Source organism: Stegodyphus dumicola, chromosome 1 (genome assembly GCF_044657685.1).
Source record: "Stegodyphus dumicola isolate Sdum_Otavi_A_Nest chromosome 1, ASM4465768v1".
Taxonomy (NCBI): domain Eukaryota; kingdom Metazoa; phylum Arthropoda; class Arachnida; order Araneae; family Eresidae; genus Stegodyphus; species Stegodyphus dumicola.
The window spans coordinates 15396830-15417423 of record NC_140768.1 but is presented as its reverse complement, the minus strand read 5'-3'; the positions used below and the strand labels follow the sequence as shown (position 1 = coordinate 15417423).

Here is a 20594-nt window from a genome sequence, read left to right as displayed (position 1 = left end):
ACCGTTCTCAATTTTTTTGCAGGAATAAGTAAAAAAAAAAAAAAAAAAAAATTAATACCTGCAATGACAAATTTTTTGCCTAAGGAGTAATGTTGGTCTGCATGTATTGCTTATTTTTATTTGTTCTCTTTGTGTGTGTGTGTGGTGAATTTAACATAGTTATTTATATGCTGGAACCAAATAAATTGCCTAGACCTGTATCAAATGAGACAAACAGAGAGACTGATTAAACAGAGTCACGTAATGTTTCCTTCTCCATAAACTTTTAATGTTTGTCAGGATGTTGGTATCTTTCCACATGTTTAAAAACATGCTCAGGTGATACTTATTTCTAAATGAAAGAGTCTAGCATTTCTCATTTGGTCATTTACATGTATAGACTTACTTCCTGCTCTTCTTCTCATGTATAGGCTGCTCACTTACTTACTTCCTGCTTGGAAAAACATTTTGTTAACAGAATTTGCTGGTATCTGTGCCAAGGAGACTTTCTTCTGGTGATCAATACAATTTTAAAACTCGGAGGAATACAGAAGACGTTCTTTTATGATTAAATGAGATTGCTCAGAGAGGTTAAAAAGAAAACTTACACACTATTTTGGTTTTCCTTGATCTAAAAAAGCATCTTCACCAATGCATGGCGGCCTTGTATTCTCAAACTTCTTAAAAAGTAAAGCTTCCAATGAATATTTTTTTTACTTGCTGCTGACTTTTTAAATGACAGGATGATCAAAACGCAAGTGGGCTCGGCTTTTGCAATCCACTGCCCTAAGGGCTGTTTTTGGACCTCCTTTTCGGAATATTAGTGATCTCCTCTCAAAAGCTTAGAAACTTTGCCTGTTGCTATACTATACCCTCGTGATATCCTGATTTGCTTCCAGAGTAGAGATTTTCCTGCTTCTTTTTTTCCATGTGCTGGAGACTTTAAACCATGTTTTGACTGGTAAAAAAGGTTTACTTTAATCCTGATAATCCAAAAGTCGTGATTATTGAAAAGCAAAACATTTGTCATAATGCATTTCAGTTATTTCTCGACAGAACTCCACTGTCTGTGATAAAGTAAATGAAATACATTAGGTTTTCCTTGACTGTAAATTTTCTTGGAAGTGATATTTAACTTACATATTAGAGAAATGTAATAAATTATAGCATAGATGAAGTCAAACTGCATGCAACATGTACAGTATTAATTTTATCGGACATTCACCCATCTATAATCATCATCACTAACTATTTTTTACTACCAATATGTTTCTAAGTTAATACTAATCAGTTTTTCATTTGAAAAGTTAAAATTTTTTAGATTTTATGAACTCTGACATCTGCATAGCAGGGCAGTGGATGTTAGGATTGATACATATATATGACCTTGTAGTCTGGCATCAGAAAAGTTACTAAACATTTATACTCAAACAGACAGGTTTATGCTCTATGGTTATTATCATAATTGAGCTTGCATTTCTGTACAAGATGATGACACTCAAGAATGAAATGCTCTTTCCACTGTAATGACATACTTTTTTTTTACACATTTCATTTTATGAAGAAAATATGTTTATTGTACTTTTTATGCCATTCTGACATCAGAACGTAATTCAGGTTTTTATTAAATTTCATCAAAATCCTTTTCCTGATTTACTTTTAAAAAAGGGGGAGAGAGAGGAAGGGGGAGAATTTTCTAAATTTTTAATTTTAGAAGATCTTTTACACATCAGTGTACAGGTGAAAAAATTTCTATCAGATATACAACATTTCTGATATATTAAAACCTCAGAAAGAATAGAAAATTACCTGGATGCTGTTCAGGATTGGCTTCAGCTAATGTTAGCTGATGTCTGTGCAATATATCCTAAAAAGTTTTTAAAAAATTGCATATAACTTTTTTATATAGCTATAAGTAAATGAAACAGCAGTAATATCTTACAGCAATTACCATTCTGAGTTCATCTGGCAAGAAAAAAGATGGAGCATTGGCTTTTGGTCTCATATGTTCAATATGAGAAGGGTTTCCTGGATAGACATTTATATCCGGTAAAATAAGAGGGGATATATCAGGAGGAGTGGTCTCTTCTTGAGAATAAAAATAGGTAGTTCCACCAACAGATTCCTGTATTATAAACAGCAATAACTACAACACAACTCTAAGAGTTAAAACAAGATTGTATTAGCATATCTGCAAAACATTAAAATAAACAAGAGAACATAAATGCTATCTTGCCTTAATCATTAGTGAGATATAAATCTCTCTTTGCAACAATTAAATGACTAATACATATTTTACAGTGACTAATGAAAATGGGCCTTTTTTATCGGGTTTTCGAGAAATTATATAACAAAGTGCAAATTATTTCCTAAAAGTGAGAAACTTATAATTATTGGGAGAAGGGCAAGATTCTAAAGCCAATAACTGTTTTTAAAACAACATGCTATTTTTATATACAATTCCAAAAATCTTCATTTAGACATTTACACCAATTTGCTTATTATTATAAAATATGCAAAGGAATGAATACAAAATCTCAAAAAAATTTTTAATTAATGGATGATAAATTATTAAAATTAATGAATATGTTAAAAATGTACAAATTAAGACTAAGTTTCTTTAATGTTCTACTATGATATAAATGTGATGTGGTAAGTTGAAAAGCCTTTCCTATCACTCTCTTTTCATGTCAGAATGTAAATGAGATAGAGTTTATTCAGATTAAGGTAGAATGAAGTGCTACTAAGCAAGATTTTCGGAAGTTAGTTTTAGAGCACGTCTGCCTATTCCAGGCCACATTGTGCTATGACTATTAGCAACTTGCATTAGCGGCGCTAATGGGTTCTCACCTTTAGGCTTGTCTTACCGGTATAGACCAGAGCTCTGCCTGCCCATTAAAGAATTCAGTGAGCCGTTAGGCTAACCTATCACACCCTGAAATTATCATTCGTTATGTATTTCTGTTAAGCCAGAAGTGCTGGCTTCCTGTAACCCAAGTTTAATTTGTTAATTTTATGCTTCAATAAAAGGGTCTTATATACACCCTTCTTCTGATCTCTGTTTTAGCTTCACAAAGGCTAGAAGATAATTCTTCAAAAGTCCTTTTTAAAAGTTTATGTTCCCAAAACGCTACAGACTTTATAAGTATTCCAAATTCAATTTAATACAATATCTAAGATACTGTATTAAAGCCATAAATAATATTTAAAACACGGATTTTATGCATAATAACACACATTATTTTTTAAATAAAATGTCAACAAAGTATCGGTTACCATAAATAACTTATCCAGCAATGGGTTTACCATAAGTCGTATTACTCGCCAAAAGAAAAATTGCCAAAAACTCGCCAAAATCCGTGCAACCGTCTACCAAAGTAGCACCGAAAAAAAAATATGCAATTACCAGCATTGATAAGAATGTAGATAAACCTATTAAGCCTTAAATCATCAAGGTATTTTATCATTTTAATCAAATGTATATAACAAAGGCTTGCAACTAATTATTTGGAAATTGATATCCCATGTAATATTCACTATTTTGTTCAAATAACATTCTAGATACATTATACTGTATACATATAAATGTACTGAAAAAGTTTTACGAGTTCTCAGAAAGACATACTCTTAATGTAAATTATGAAATAAGTGTATCAAACTCTTCTCAGACTCTCATTTTCATTTCTCACAAAATGAAAGGAAGCAGAAAAGACATTTAGATTGGTTACAACAAAGCTGTCTCTAAATGTAATGTCATTTAAAATAACTTTAATAACTATGTAACTGAAATAACTATGGAAGTGTACTATATTAATTCACAATCAGATGAATTTGATAAATTATGACAGTTGAATGTGTTCATAAACTTCATAATTCAAATTCACATCAAATTACATCAATATCATGAAACTTTTTACATTAATCCTTGCTTCTTAGATGTGGTTTAGAAAGTATGAGCAAATATATTACCTCATATTTCAAAGTTTGAAAATTTGTGACCTAAAAGTACAGATGTAATATTCATTAATATATAACAGATTTAAACAATAAAATTACAACTGTTTCAGGTTTCTCAACATCCTTGTATATTAAAAATACATACACACACAAATATTAAACATTATATAACCTGAAACATAGCACTTGATGCCAAGTACTGCTCATGAGAAGGGCTTGGATTGGAGAAATCTTTTGGCCCAGGTGAGCAATTCCTCTTATTAAGAAGTGGAGATTGCTGAGGCGAACATCTTGACATGCGGCTGTTCACGTCTGCTAGAAATTAAGTAATGATATTTCTTCAGAAAAAAAATTTACCTTCCAAAGTTATAAACAAGTATAGAACAGGTAACATTTAAAATAGTTTACATATTCAATATTATTAATCTTATTTCACATTTTACAACAACTTATTAATAATAATATTTTCATAAATTCAAAGGCATTTATATCAAATGTCTAAGCATTAGGTAATGAATTGAAACATTAAATTTAGAAGGTAGAATGGAACTGTTTTTCTATCTCAGAATCGTCATAATAGATAACACAAAATCATGTCACCACTATAAGGTATGAGGTAGTGGTGTAGTTTTAGCATAGTGCTTTGTATGATATGAATATTAATCAAGATCAGAAGTCAAAAACTGGCCACACACAGCACTTTCATAAGCTTATATATATGCTAAATATAACACAATTAAGTGTTAACTGACATGGTCAGAAATTTTTTACATTTCATTTTCATAGTTAGCAGTCTCAAAACAGCATCAATAAAAGCGTTGAATCACTTTTCAAATAATTGTTACCAACTATTATTGCCTTGCATTATATTTGAAAAAAATATCACATAATAAAGAACCTGCATGAATGTGTACATATGTTCTTCATATTGCGAAAAAAAATCAGTACCTAGAGCCATCAAATTTTGAATAATATAGTCCCCCACCTAAATACAGGCACCTGGAAACCCAATTTGTTTATTATCTACTTTATATTTAAACTTGATGATTTCAAAACGAGCAGTGGTAACACTGTATGGAATAAAACATTTTTATTTGCAGTGTGTGAGACTCTCTATTGGAAATTTTAAAGATATGTTGTTTTTAAATATTTTCAGCCCAAATGCTCTCGAAATGTGTACGATGAGGGACTTAAAAATAACTGGATTTTTGTTATAAAAAATTTATTAAATGTTACAAAAAATTTTTTTACAAAATTGCTTAAGTCATCTTCAAAGTACTGTCCCCATTATACTGGATGCACTTGTCAACTCTTTTCCCACTGTTTGAAGCATCTCTGGAATACTTTGATATCGTCCAGTACCCTTTGCGAAGCTGTTTATACCAGCCCCACATCATCAAAAATCTTCCCTTTTAGATTTTTCTTCATTTCTGGAAACAGGGAAAAGTCGCACGAGGCTAGGTCTGGTGAATAAAGAGGGTGGGGAATGAAATACCATCCATGAAAGGCCAAATAGTGGATCACTCATAAGGCCGTGTGTGCAGGAGCGTTGTGAAGGAACCAGTCACCTGATCGACCAACTTCCGGGCTGTTCCTCAGCACACCTTCTTGCAGAGATCTTAAAACTTCCAAATAAAAGTGCTAGTTAACACTGTGACCAGGGGAAACAAACTCACGATGCACAATTCCACAAACATAAAAAAAAAAAAAAAAAAAAAAACATTTTCACATTCAACCTCATTTGCATAGCTTTATTTTGATCTGAGAGAGTTGCAGTCTTCCACTGGCTTGACGCTTGCTTGGTTTCTGGGCCATACCCGTAATACCAACTCTCATTACCTATAATGATTTCAGTCCAAAAGTTTGGATCACTTTCAATATCTTTTTTCTTTTAGAATTCAATTGAATCTTTATTTGAACCTGCGTAAGAAGGCAAGGAACAAATTTAGCAGAACCATGTCTCGTTTGCGAATCCTCGGTCAAAATCTGGTAGCATCAGCTGTAACTCATACCTGTCTCTTTTGAAGTTTGGCTGATCATGAAACGGCGATCCTCATTGATTTTTTTAACATTTTCATCGTATCAAGAATTTGAAAGATGGATGAGCACGGTCTTCAACACTCATCTCATCATGCTTAAAGTGCCCAAACTACTCGAAAACTTGGGTGCGGCTCATAGCATCCTCCTTAAAACCCTTTTGAAGCATTTGGTAAGCATCCACTTTTCAAGCACTCCAATTTACTTTGCAGGCGGAACATGACAACGATAACAGAAGCACAACACTGTGCTCAAACATTAATCTACAAACTGCCGACATCCGCACAGTTGTTTTATGAATGTCTCCACTAACGCAATCTAGCGAGAACTATGTACTATGTCTATGAATGGAAGCACATTCTCAGTTTGTTTTTTGGGGGTCCCCCTCATATGTGTGTGTAAATGGAAAAAAAAATCTCCCTTTGGGCATAATATAAAATCCGAAGACTTTCAGATTTTTCTTTGTTTCACTTTCTTTATTTATAACTGCTGCTCTCATAATTAATCCTTCAAAAATTTTACTGCATTGCCTTCTGGATAAAATTAACTTTCGACTGATATATATATATAAAGACAAAGTAAGAAATTTAGAACCAATTTTTCATAAAAAAAAAGGTGATGTTGTGGACTATTGAACTTCAAAAATTCACATTTGAAAAAAGGCTTAAACAATTTTCCCCATTACTGTATTTCATTATATGTGAGTAAAGCAAAGAAAATGCTCATGCAACTATTAAATTCACCAGAACTCAAACTCCAGAAGAACTGCCAGCGTTCAGTGGTCTTGCCTACTCAGCTACTGGAAGTAGTTTTAATAAGAACAGCACATAAAACTTACCAATGCCAAAATGGCCAAATGGTGTGCTATATTGCGGATGCTGTACAGAATACTGAGTGAAAGACGGTGAGCTCAAACTGTGTGTCATTCGCCCGATGACAGAATTACCAAACTGTCCCACATCTGAGTTTATGGCCTACAAAGAAAAACAAGATTTATAGCACCAATTTTTCAGCACCTAATGAATTGCCTTAAGCGCTACCTAACATTTTAAACTATAAAATTTCGAGTCAACTGTAAAATCAATTTTATTATACTACCAAAAACATGTAATTTAATGAAAATAATAAAATATACTAAATTCTTTTTAGGAAGGATGCTTACATGTGATTTTTAAGATTTCTAACTTTGCAATTACTTCCATCACCACAAAAACACGTGCAAAAACAAAGATAAAACTTCAGGAAAACAGTAAAAGAAATTAAATATGGAAGGAGCAGTTAGTAACATTTTATCTTACAGCTTAATTTGAGAAGATTTTGAGTGCAATACAAACAAGTTTTGTTTGTTAATGATGAGAAATGAATTTTAGTCAAACAATCAGATAGCCTTTAAATGAAACTTAATGTAACATTTAACATTAATAGTATTTGTGATTTTTACTTTTCAGGATACTATTTTATTTGTATGCAATTTGAACAAACGAGTCCTATAAAACCAAAGCTGTCAGTGTTAGAAAAAAAGGTAAGTAACGTGATATACATAAGTACAGCATTGCAGATGACAGCCACAAATCATCTGAAAAACCAGACTGAGAGGCCGAAATGGAATGAAACAGCAGCAGAAGATGACTAGAACAATGCTGGATAGCAAGCTGAAACAAGGAAAATAGCATTAAATTGCAAAGTATATGCATTTGCATTATTTCCTTTGTAAGACCTAATATGTTAGTGTGTCGTAAAAAGGATAAAGAAAATACTTAATTCTTAAAAGAATATATTTAACTTGTAAGGCACAGAGGGGGAAAAATTAATCCAAAGAAAGTATTACGCTCTTTCTAACTAATAACTAATTTACACCTTGTAATTTATATATATTACATAAATCACACCAGGACTTCCTACCTCAGAGGTCATACAATTAGAATGAAATAATTTCTAAATTAATGGTTATTGACAGCTAATGAATTTTGCTTCTTAATCCTGAAATGATTTTTCCTTCTCAAATGGAAAATAAAATTTACCACTTCATTTTCAAAATTATTATCATTATGAGATTTGCCATTTAATTAGTAACTTTATAACAAAATGATTTAATAATATTCTAACATTACAAATTAATATATATGAGTATTATATAAATTTAATCAAATTAAATTTTAATTTGAACAAAAACGTATAAAAGTAAAAAAGCAAATTTAAAGGAGGAAAAGAAAATGTGTAAACATATAAAAGATTTAATTCTCGAACTAATCTACAATATCATTTAAATTCAGAAGCATAAGCAAATCAAGTGCAAAAACAAACCATGAAAATAAATTCACTAATTTAGTAAATTAAAATTAATCCAAACAATTTTTTAAACAATGCATAAGTGAATGACTGTTGAGCAGGCAGGAGACAGACTTATCAAAGGGAAGTTGCCTCCAAACCTAACTCTCCAATCATTCAATTCGTGTTTCGTCATTCATGCAGGCAAGGGTAAAAGCCAAAACCAAAAGTAAAAAGTGAAGAATGTCCAAAAAGAAATACCAATAAAGTGGTACTCTTAGAAATTAGCATTTAAGAATTAAAGTTTTAAAAGGAAAATACTAATGAAGTCTTTTGAGAAACAAGCAAGTAAAGTCAAGTATTAAATTAAACTTTTTTTAAAAAAATTAAATTTAAAAAAAAATTAATTTTTTATAAAAAATCTAGAAACTAATGTATTATATATATATATACATAATACTCATATATATTATCAGGTGATACAACTTCTGTTAAACAATCTGTCGATTGCTTATATATATATGTGTTGTATTATCTTAAATTCACTCATTCATTAAATTAAAATTAGTGCGAAATCAAGTTATTCTACTACTTGCACAATAGCTGCAAATTAAGTTAATAATAATTTATTTACTAAAGAAATATTGATTATATTATCTCCTAAGATTAGTTTTAGTAGAATTATCTAAAAAGAGTGAATCCATAGTTAGTGAGTTTAATTCCGAAAATTGTTAAAAATGTTTAACGGGGACTTGAATTAAATCATGAATAACAAAATTTCAATTGTAAAAAGAAATTAAATTAAAAGCAAGTAATCATTGCCATTGATCGGAAATTAGCTGACTTTTCAAGGGGAACAAATCAACTCCTGTTCAATGAACAATAATTAAGAAAAAAATACGAAGGTCCTTTACTCAAGTAATAAGGCAAAGCCAAACTGGAAATTTAAGTTTAATTTTTTACAAATAGTTTTGAATTAAAATGCATAAACACAAGGGTGTTGGGGGACAATTACTCAAGTAATTTATCAATTTTACTGCATAAATTGCTTTTCACTCGAAACTGAATTAGCGAAAATGCTTAATCAGAATGAGTTCTTTGGTGCTCTGCATTAGTTCTTGATCCCTTCAATTCACGGAAATATTTGGCCTAACTTAATTTGCCAGTTTGGCATCGCCTTTGTCCTTGAGTAAAGGACAATATTGTTCATTGAATGGGAGTTGGTTTGTTCCCCTTGAAAAGTCAACTAATTTCCGATCAATGGCAATGATTACTTGCTTTTAATTTAATTTCTTTTTACAATTGAAATTTTGTTATTCATGATTTAATTCAAGTCCCCGTTAAACATTTTTAACAATTTACATTCAAGTTACTTTAAAACAATTTTTGGAATCAAACTTACTAACTATGGATTCACTCTTTTTAGATAATTCTACTAAAATTAATCTTAGGAGATAATATAATCAATATTTCTTCAGTGTACATATATAAGCAATCGACAGACTGTCTAACAGAAGATGTATCACCTGTATATAAAGACAGCAGTTAAAATGCTATACAAGCCATTTGGAAAACAAAAATAACTTTTCTCTAAAGTTATACTAAATGAACTACCAGAATATTTTGTAATGATTTTTTAAGAAATCCTTTGAGAATATATAGTCAATAAAATGGAAAACACACAGAAGTTCTTGTCACTCAATAATACTCCCTAACTTTTGAAAATATCTGCACAACTCTTAAGCATCCCAAACATAATTTCACAGATATAATTTCATTTGAAAATAAAATTTTACAGTTGTCTCTCAAACATAAGGACACTAAAATTAAATACCATTTGATCAGGAAATTGCTAAAAACAAAATCTGCAGCTTGATGAAATATATGGCAGTAAAAATAGCAAACGCAAAACATTTAACTTTCTGACCAGACAAGGATTTAGCTAAGAAATCCTAAATTTCCCAAACCTGCCATGAGAAAGATATTTTCTAAATTTTAATGCCCCTGGTACTTAATATGGCAATTTATGCACTTTAATATATTTCCTTAATTTCTTGGACATACTTCAAGATGCATATATATATACACTTTCTTAATGTTAAAAAAAATATGGGTTAGTAGATTTAACGGTGCCCCTAGGACTATTGCCAAGTTGTTGTTTCATTTATGGCAACCTGAGTAGTTGAATACTATGGAAACCCTATTATGACGTAATTGATTGCATGATTGCGGTGGATTTGAATAATGGGAAAAGGTTTGAAACGTGTGTGTCAGATTTTGGATAAGAAGTTGTTATTTTATGGTTCACATGGTAAAATGGCTGACTGTAGTAAGATTAATTTGAAGTTTCTGTACGATTTGAAATGAAAGGGAAAAAAGCATTAATTGATTGGTGTATAAAGGTTTACTTAGTAGCCATTATTAAGTATCCGTTTGCAGGAAGGAAATGCATACGGTCGAATGTCAGATGATACCGTAGTGCCTAACCTCCTAGGCTCTACAGAGGATATTTTTTACTCTTATTTTTATGAATTTATGTGACGTTGCCAGCATATAGATTCTAGTTCAGATAATTTTAGGAAGTTTTTGGATACTGTTAAGGACTTTTGTTTGACTGAACACACGTAAACTTGTAAATAAGGTTTGTATAGTGCTAAGATGAATTTCCTTTATTGAGATTGTATACTTTTTTGCTGGCTGCTCCTTTGACTTTTTATGTGAATATCGATTGATGTGTACATGGACAAAATCAGGCTAGTTTGTGCAATTCTCTGAATTTTTTCCAAGTGAAAATAGGTCAATGTGTACATGGATACTGAGTCCATATAATTCTTTGACTTATTATCCTGGCACACAAAGCCAAAATAACAAGTAGAGTTCACTCGGTGTCCATGTACCGCCCAAAATCGCGAAGAGACACCAGTAAATATATCTTTACCAAAAATATTCTAGGCCATCCATGTATATACAGCCTTGCTAAAAACAGTTAATTAACCTTCATTAAATTAACGAATTAAAGTTTATTAATAGAATTTTTTTAATTACTTTTATTGCCAATAATTCTTGTACACCTCTCTCCAATTTTAACACATTTCAGGCTTACAAAATATAAAAGTTAAATTAAGAATATATCATATTACCTGCAATGTCATAAAATGATATATTCTTATTATAAGAAAATGTTTATGATCATTGGAATTCACAGAAAGTTTGGAAAATGTAGAAGAAACATAAAGTGTATCAACTTAGCATACCTCATGCAACTGATGAGCTATTATAAATTGTCTGTTACCTTTCCGGTTAGATCAACATTAAGACCAGCAGAGACTGCACTTGTTTCACTACTTGTTGCAGATGAAGGATCACTAAAATAGTTACCATCTTCCACTGTATTTTGAATAGACTACAAACAGTATATATATATATATATATATATAAAGCTTATAAGATAAAAAAATATTTATTATGAAATTTATATATTTGAAAGTGATGTAACACTTTTAAAGTGAAATTTTGCTTACAATTATTGTTATACATAAGATGACAATTTCCTTCAAATAATTTCCCATGCTTGTGCAATAGCAAAAGGAATGTTGAAATGAAGAAGACATCATGAGTACCATATCATAAATATAATATTTCATTTTAAGAAACAAAGCAGGACATAAAGTGGGAAGTTTGATCAACTACAGAAGTTAAATTAGAGTAACCTATAGATCATGCCTTTAATGCATCTGATGCCTATGAATTAATAACACAGAAAGTAGTTACCTTAATATCATTTTTTTTTAAAGCAGAAATATATCAGCATAGATGGCCGAGAGTTTAAAAGTTATAAGTGCGGATGTTTGAATTGTGCGATTTTGCTTATATGCAGATTTTCCTACAATATATATGTATACATTGTATAATGTTCTGAAGATTTACAGAAACTTAGAAACAACCAACAAACAAATTATATAGTGTGCAATTCTTAAAAGAAAAAAAAATCTGATGTGTACACCACGACTTCCTTGTTTGGAATATTAAAGTATACACATTTTTTCTTGCATTTCATTTAAACTTATTGGATTGAATTAAATCTACTTGGTCGATAGCGCATAAACCACAATATAATAAATGCACTCTTTAAAATTCACTATATTTGTTTACCATAGCGACACTCTGGTGCTAGGTTCACTTAACAGCCTTACATTTCATCCATATTATAACTCAGAATGCATATAAATTTATATCATTTGAAGAATTATCTAATCGTTGCCACATGTTCTATTCAAATACTGTAATAAATCTAAAACGATGTATAAAAGAAAATAACCAAACCAAACAAAAAAGAAACAGTTTTTCACAGACAATTGAGTATTTCTCATTCAATTAATTCAGTTCTTACTTTGCAACAATGTAAAAATATATAAAAACTCAAAATATCTATATTAAAAATTACGAAGTAAATCTTAAACACTTATTTCCTCAAAAAAATTCCAGAAAGGATTAAGCATGATTTAATTCGAAATAATAAATGAAGGCGTTTACTTTGTTGTTGTGAAGCTTAGTCTCTCTAGATTGGCAACGAAGCTACTATTCTGCTGTTTCAAATGTAAACAAATATGTCCGCCATATTACTTAAAAATTAGGCTTAACCGCACTTAAAACAGCTTTCAAATTGTTGATAATTTTACAAATATTGCTTGCAGATTTACTAAAGGTATAAAAACCTTAATCGGAAGATAAGAGCAACATAATCCAATCATTTTTAAAGCAAAAAATGCACAATTTACAGATATATAAGAGTAAAGAAACTGAGATCACTCAGCTGGGCAACAGAATGGATATATATACAAATATATTTATATACATTCGGTGCGGCCGATTGCAACCAAAATACGAGGTGCACATCTACATGTTATAGCAGTCCTATATACAAAATTTCAACATTCTGAGGGTATTCGTTTTTGAGTTATGTGAGATACATACGTACAGACGTCACACAAAATTTTCTTCAAAATTCATTTTGAAGCAGTTTTATAATTTTTTGGGAGGAAAAGAGTCTTTTATTCTGTTTTTACGTACAGAAGTCACGCAAAAACATCGTTAAATTGCATTCGATAGCGGTCAAAATGGATATTTTTGTTGAAATATGCTGCCTGAAACTTTTCGCGATTACAATATTTCCTTTTTACTTCGTACAAGGAAGTAAAAAAGGGGTTGTGCATCCTAGGCACATAAAATTTTAAACCCCATGGCACATCTAACAACCTATTTCATATTTCACTAACAAATCTATGAGAACTTATGTTCGCTATGTTCATGTACAAACATTTCCATATTTCACATGTCCCCACAGGAAATAACTTAAATAGATAAAACCATACAATTTACAGTAATACAGACTGTGTGGCTAAAATAATTCTGTACTAATAAATCCTAATAAAGGTGACCCTAGGTGTTTTGGTTGCGTGATACATGCTGTTGGCTGCACTTAAAAATTTATCACGAAGCACTGAAGTAAAGCTCATTCTTCCGAATGCCTAAGTAATATTCATTAAGTCTGTTATATTACCGCAAGCCATATACAACACAGACAAACATTAAAAAAAAAAATAAATAAAATTTTAAAAATGAAAGGTTTCAGATTTTAAATTACAAAGGGGCATTTTTTTAAACATTTGTGTGTTACATTTATTTATTAAATATCACGTTCTTTGCACTTAAACCATAAAATTCAGTTCGAAAGCAATATAGTTTAAAAATGAGCATATCTTTAGAATTTTCAATACAGAGAATTGCGCGCTGGAGATAAAATTGTTTTTTCTGTACAACGTTGCCATTGCTCGCTATGAAATCCTTGAGTTTGTTAATCAAAAATTCGCTAAAAGTTTTATAAAATATGAAATTGATAATAAAACAAATTTCAAATTTGGGCTTCCACATGCCTATATTCGTAGGAGGATTACATCATTCAAACTTCGATAGCTCTATGTACCGTTGTTTGATCACAATGCGAGAAATATAAATACATTTACGCAGACTTTTCATAATTTAATTTCTTCAAATATAATGCAGGACTTTTAACGTTTGGTGGCAATAGTTTGAAAAGTGAAACGGACATTTATAGTGAATCAACGCAAAATCGCAAAAGGAAAACAATAGTCCTTCAGGGACAAAGTCCCTTTGGACTAAAAAAAATTTTTTTTACTCAGAGAATAAATGTTATTATTAGAAGCATGCAAAAAGAGAAAAAAAAAAAAAAAATGTAACATTTTAAGAAAATGACTTGATATGCACAGTAATTTCTCAAACATTTCATTTCTGACATCAAATGTTAGTAGTATGCATATTGCTACCCAGATGGTATAGTGGTTAGGGAAGCCTACAGCTATACTGAAGGGCCCGGGTTGGAATCCCGGCGAGGGCATGATATTTGTAAATGTATTGTGTCATTGTGACATGGGGGCACTCTAAATATGTGACAAGCCTAAAGTCATCTCGAGAGATTAATGATAGGGAAAGAGGAGTGGGAGACCCTCGGACCTGTCCCCCAAAGTGCTTCTCTCTGAAATTGGGGTTGGAACAGAGCGAAGTTGTACTGTCACTTGTATGGTGCTTTTGCCAACGACAGGTGCAGTCTTGCTCTCCTTGCCACAATGAATTACGTGAGCTTGTTCTAGTGTTACTGTTATTCAAGTGAGATAAGTAACAACACAGCATACATATCAATTACAGCATTCTACATATAATCTAATCAATACAGATGACAACTTTTACTTGAATAAGGACCTGATGTAAACTAGCGATATTACTAAATGCAGGTTAGAACCACAGATGCATTTTCTCTTGCTTGTGATTTTGCCTCTTAAAATATATTCCATTCTCCAACTTATTTAAAAACAAGAATACAGCATATATAATACACATAGCAAAGAGAATACACAGCAAGTCATTGGCAAGGCTTCCGATAAATGATAGGATATTAATTATTAAGTTTCTGAAGAGCCAAAAAAGAAAACATAGATTTGAAAATGCACAATGCCAGCCCTCCACACATTTCAAGGGTAAATTATAATGATAGTCAATAGAATTTTAAAATGAAATATTTACACTATAACATTTTATGGCAGTTTAAATCAGGCTTCTAAAGTACACACAGGTCAGCTGCTTAATGAGATATGCCATATATATTTAATGTTACTGCAATAGAAGCATACATGGATTTGATAATTTATATACAGTGACCTGTGAAAGATACTGCAAAATTTGAAAGGGTATGTGCATGCAGATATGGCAATCACTGCATGTCACATCATTCAGTACACAAAATGAGCACACCAATGAAAGATGTTACTAAAGTTTAATTTATAATTTAATCAAACCTGTAAAGCCACTCTGAAGTAGAAAATCTATCTACAGCTTGCATAAGAAATTTAAAAGCATAAATTTGTTTTTGTTCAAAGAACCTAGGCAACCTCATGCACCTGATGAACAAGTGAATAAATTCCATTAGCATCCAAACTCCACCAGCGGCTAAGTAGTCAAAGAGTGAGTACAGTTTATTTTGGATCTGAACACAAATGAACAAGCTGGCTGCAAGGTTGGTTTCCCCCATGTGTGTAATGTGAATACACGTCAGTTTCCTTTAAAAAGTCTTCAAGGCATTTATTTCAGGCTTCATGTTCTTTATTATACTCAAATAAAACCTAACCAACATCATCCAAAAAAAAAACCAACAACAAAGATGACCTTCATATTTCTCACCTTAGCTACAAAAATTTCATGAATTGCTAAAATTCATTTCACAGAAACTGCAAAATACAGTATTTTACATGAGCTTATTAGCAAAATATGCATTCTCCACTGCAGATGCAGTCATTTTGTTAACTGATCATATTTATTTTGCCACTTCTATATATTATGTATATACACTGAAGTGCCATTGAATTAGGAATAGACATTGCTATGCAAATTTTATAGTGCTGCACGGCATCTGTGCTCACGTGATGAAGATGTGGTAAATGCACATATTGCTAGTACTATGGTTGTTGTTAATCAGTTGCTTCAATTACCAGTATGGGTAAAACTTCAGATTTAGACAACTTCAATCTCGGACAGAGAGTAGGCACTCAAAGCATAGGCCATTTCCAAAATCCTTAGCGGGCTAGGATTTTCATGGTCCACAGTATACCAATACGCTGATGGTTGGGGAGGGGGAACTAGCAATCGAGCAAATTGTAAAGGACAATTAACCTAGAACAAGTATGGTGTGAGATGGCTCAACCATATTGTAAATACTCAATGAAGCCAAACATTAGCTCAAATTACCACCCAACTGAATCAGGGCAACAGTTGTACAGTCAGTAAAAGGATCATGCAAAGCTCACTTTACCATATGGGCTTCAAAAGCCATATACCCACGAGAGTACCTTTGCTGAATGCATGACATCGAGCTGAACTTCTTGCCTAGGCAAGAGAATACAGAGAATAGACTCTAGTGGACTTGAAATGAGTTGCAAGAGTGACGAGTCTCGATTCCCACTAATTAATACTGATGGGAGGCTGATAATATGGCGTCAGACTCATGAAGCCATGAACCCTGTATGGTAGATTAAAACTGTACAAGGCCATGGCAGCTTAATCATGATCTGGGATGTTTTCTCTTGGCAGCGTTTGGGATATTTGGTACTTGTACCAACCTCCCTCAGATGATTCGGTACGTAGAGTTGCTGGGTGAACATCTCCATCCATTTATGTTGTCCTGTCATTCACATGGAAATAGAGTATCCCAGCAAGATAACTGTACCTCTTACAGGTCCTGGTTGGCTACTGCCTGGTTGGATGAACAATCTTCTAACTTCTCTGTCACAAATTGGCTACTTAAAAGCTCCAACGTTTTGGAGAAAGGTTTGAAACCTCATCACACAACACTGCCGACTCTTCCTAAATTATAGACAGCTCTATGCAATGTTTGGCAAGCCATTCTCGTAGAATGCTTCCAGAAACTTATTGAATATATGCTTCGTCATTTGGCAGCCATTATAAAGGCCAGAGGAGGCCCAACTTGTTATTGACTAGCTATCCATAATTCAGTGGCACCTCAGTGTATTTCATTATTTTATGACATATAGCAGCTGCCTGTATCACTACATGAAATGCTAAGGAAAAAACTTCACTTCTTTATGCACATACTCTTTCAAGTTTCTCACTCATCTCTCTCACTATGCATTTTAAAAATAAATCTTTATAGGTACTATTCTGTTTTGAGGGCTGTAAGAAAATTGCAGTGAAAATGTATGCGCAGTGCGCCAAATCTAGCATACGCGTTGATTTCAGATTGCGTAAGTTTATATAGTTCTATATTTCTTAAGACACCATTGAAATACTAGTTTAATTTTTAAATCCTTTTTTGATATCCTACGGATTTAACAATTTGGGAATTGCCCATGACGAAAAGTCGGCAATAGAATTTTGGGTAAAGTACAGAATCATCCACTGCTTGAAGCATTTTTAAGAATTGCCCATACTCGGTATCCATGTGCACATTGACTTCTTTTGACTTAAAAAAAAAAAAAAATTCAGAATTGCACAAAAATGGCACTGCACACACCCTTGACTTTATCTATGTACACATCGACCTATTTTCACTTAAAAAGTAAAAAAAAATTGACAAAAATCCCATTGTTTTTACCCTTGTAAAAAGCGGCAAACAAATAAGTAAGCGATTCTGCACTTTACCGAGAATATTTTCAAAGAAAAGGCATCATTCATTATGAAATATGCTTTAGCGATAAGTCGGTAGCGAAATAGCAATGCAGGCATCGATTCAGTTCTGTTTAGCAATTTTTATATAAATTATAATAATGATCTGAAATAGTTATTTATTCTTATGCTTCCATTCAGTCATGTTTAGCCTTTTTCATACAAATTATAATAATAAAAAAGTATTATATGAAATTAACCTTTCATCTTAATTAAAACATCAATCTTAGGTAGTTACTTACTATTATACTTCCTTTCTTGTAGCAATTATTAGGGTTGCCGCAATTCTTTTTGGCAGCATTGGCATCAACGATAATTTGGCGACTTTTTACGGCCCTTGAAACAGAATAGTACCCCTTTATATACGTAATGCATAAAAAACAGTAAAAAGCGATTCTTTCCTATTTATACTTTCTAACACTGCAAGTGCTTTTTGACCAAAGTACTGTCATACAGCAGAAAAACTGAATATTAAGAAAATACAGAGCATTTATTTCTAAATTTTAAATGAAGCAAGAAAACTTTTATATGACCCTACATTAAAGCACGAGCAATAAAGAAATATATTAAGCATAGTCTCATACATTCAAGTATGTTTGTAATTTTGATTCAGGGGGAACAGAGGTGGGTGAAGAAAATGTCTGAAACATATGCTCCATCTTAGCACCTGTAAAAATAAAATAAATATTAAAAACCACTGTTATTATTTTCAAATGCACATAACAAAGAAAAAATGACATAAAATATAAATATTTATACCTGTTAAGACCCATTCAGTAAAGATATACCAGCAGTCAGAGGTCACCGACAAACTTTCTCATGTTGCTTTAAAAGAACAATTTAAATTAAACAAAATATTCATAGAATATTTTATAATAACAAGCAAAATAAGCACAATTATGATTCAAGACTTACATAATTAAAGTTTTTCTTAAAGACTCGGTATGATGGGAGATCACAATCATAGCATCTATGAAGAATATTTAAAACTTTTATAACTTATTTATCTTGACCTCTACAAAACTTTCTGTCATTTTAGTCTTGAAAATAATTCATTCCAAGAAGGAAAATAAATAAATATACAATGATGAATAAAATCCATTTATATTGATGTTGTCCTAATTCCAATGGAGCTTAATGGCAAACAGTGTATTTCATTTTGTGTTAGACTTATTTAATGAGTCATAAATAAATTTTTATGATTAATGGAGTTTTTTCTGTTAACAGTTTTAACATTAAAATTAAATAATATCTAATCACAGTATTGATCTATTTAGAATTTAAAAAAAAAAAAAAAAAAATAGAGATAAAAATTTAATAGTATAAAAAAATGAAATTGTATGAGGCAAATACTTAATTACAAATAATTCAAATGAAATAATGTCCAGAATACTGTTAATTAGAGAATTCTTCAAAGTGTCACATATATAATAAATTCATATATTCTAGGAATGAAAAAAATAAAATCCCCTGTGGCCAAGCTGATGGGCCAGCCACAGGAGGGTACCCAGTAAAACAGATGCTTTTAGTATTCCTTAAACTGTAAAGATAAGAAAACGTTAAAAAAATCATCATAGAGAAATCTTCAATATATAAATTTAACCTACAGTATCTAATGAATTAAAAGAAAGCTTTTTTTAACAGTACCTTAAAATGTGAAGTTAGCTTCATGACGAAACGTCTGTTATAAGCAAACACAGACTTAAAAGCAATGAGAAGCTACAAAATATAAATAAAATATGTTATGATGTAATATGCAAATATATATACATTACAACAGCAGAAAACAATAAATTACTTTAAATACCTTACATGAAAAAAATTTGAGGTGATTTCTAACAGATAAAGACGTTTTTAAAACGCTATTATTGCAAAAATGCTATTAAGTCATAAAGGTTAAAGAGAATAAGTCTCATAAATTTAAAAATGACAATAACATACTTTTAAAATGCATCAAAATGAAAATTTAAATATAAACAATTGGGGCTTACATCATCAGCATACTTGAATTATAAACTGTCAGTTCTGTGTATTTACCAGATTAACTACAGTACATCTGGAAACATAACAGCCAGTAAACGTTTCATTAAATATAATAAATAAAATATTTTTCAGACTTCCTTAATTTAAGCGCCATTAAAAAAATATACACATTTAAAAACTGATTTCTGAGCTAAACTATACAAAACGTACTCATCTTCCATTTAACAAACAATAAAAATTCAATCCATTCACGAAAAGCTCAACAAACAGTTGTGCGAAGCAGACAAAGCCACTCGTTGCCACTGAATGCAAACTAGTTTCATATTCTCAGCTGACCTATCAAGCAGGTAGAAAAGAAGGAAAACGAGTTGAACGAACACTAACTCTACAAGTAGAGTCGGTGTTGGTTGAACGCAGACAATAAATCCTCGTAATCATATTTCTCCCCCTTCTGTTAATTGCAATAGCAATTTTTATTTATTCTTAATTTAATTTAATAAGTAAATCATTTAATTTTTTTTGAAGAAATGAGGGATTTTTTTGTAGCATACGAATGACGCTGGATTTCTTGGTGTTACAATTTTTTGTAAATAAATCAATTAAAATTTTTACAAAACAGA

The 20594-nt window shown here is 31.3% G+C and overlaps 1 protein-coding gene across 14 annotated transcripts in view; it reads right to left on the bottom strand.

Annotated features, from left to right (window-relative positions):
* The window catches only part of PAN3 (Poly(A) specific ribonuclease subunit PAN3), a 63992-nt gene extending 43724 nt beyond the window's left edge, over positions 1 to 20268 (bottom strand). For 2 of the 14 annotated variants that reach the window (XM_085812929.1, XM_085812940.1), the window contains exons 1-8: positions 18576 to 18592; positions 18234 to 18327; positions 11534 to 11644; positions 6812 to 6947; positions 4109 to 4251; positions 3949 to 3978; positions 1931 to 2104; positions 1789 to 1846 (exon numbers count right to left, since the gene is read on the bottom strand). In XM_085812929.1, the coding sequence (XP_085669055.1) occupies positions 1789 to 1846; positions 1931 to 2104; positions 3949 to 3978; positions 4109 to 4251; positions 6812 to 6947; positions 11534 to 11644; positions 18234 to 18327; positions 18576 to 18577 (748 nt within the window). In that variant the 5' untranslated portion in view covers positions 18578 to 18592. Of the gene's footprint in view, positions 1 to 1788; positions 1847 to 1930; positions 2105 to 3948; positions 3979 to 4108; positions 4252 to 6811; positions 6948 to 11495; positions 11645 to 18233; positions 18328 to 18575; positions 18659 to 18750; positions 18817 to 18906; positions 18962 to 19638; positions 19711 to 19982 lie in introns of those variants that run through there. The other 12 variants (XM_035369664.2, XM_035369663.2, XM_035369669.2 and 9 more) reach the window with 12 other exon arrangements.
* Between the last annotated feature and the right edge of the window lie 326 nt (positions 20269 to 20594).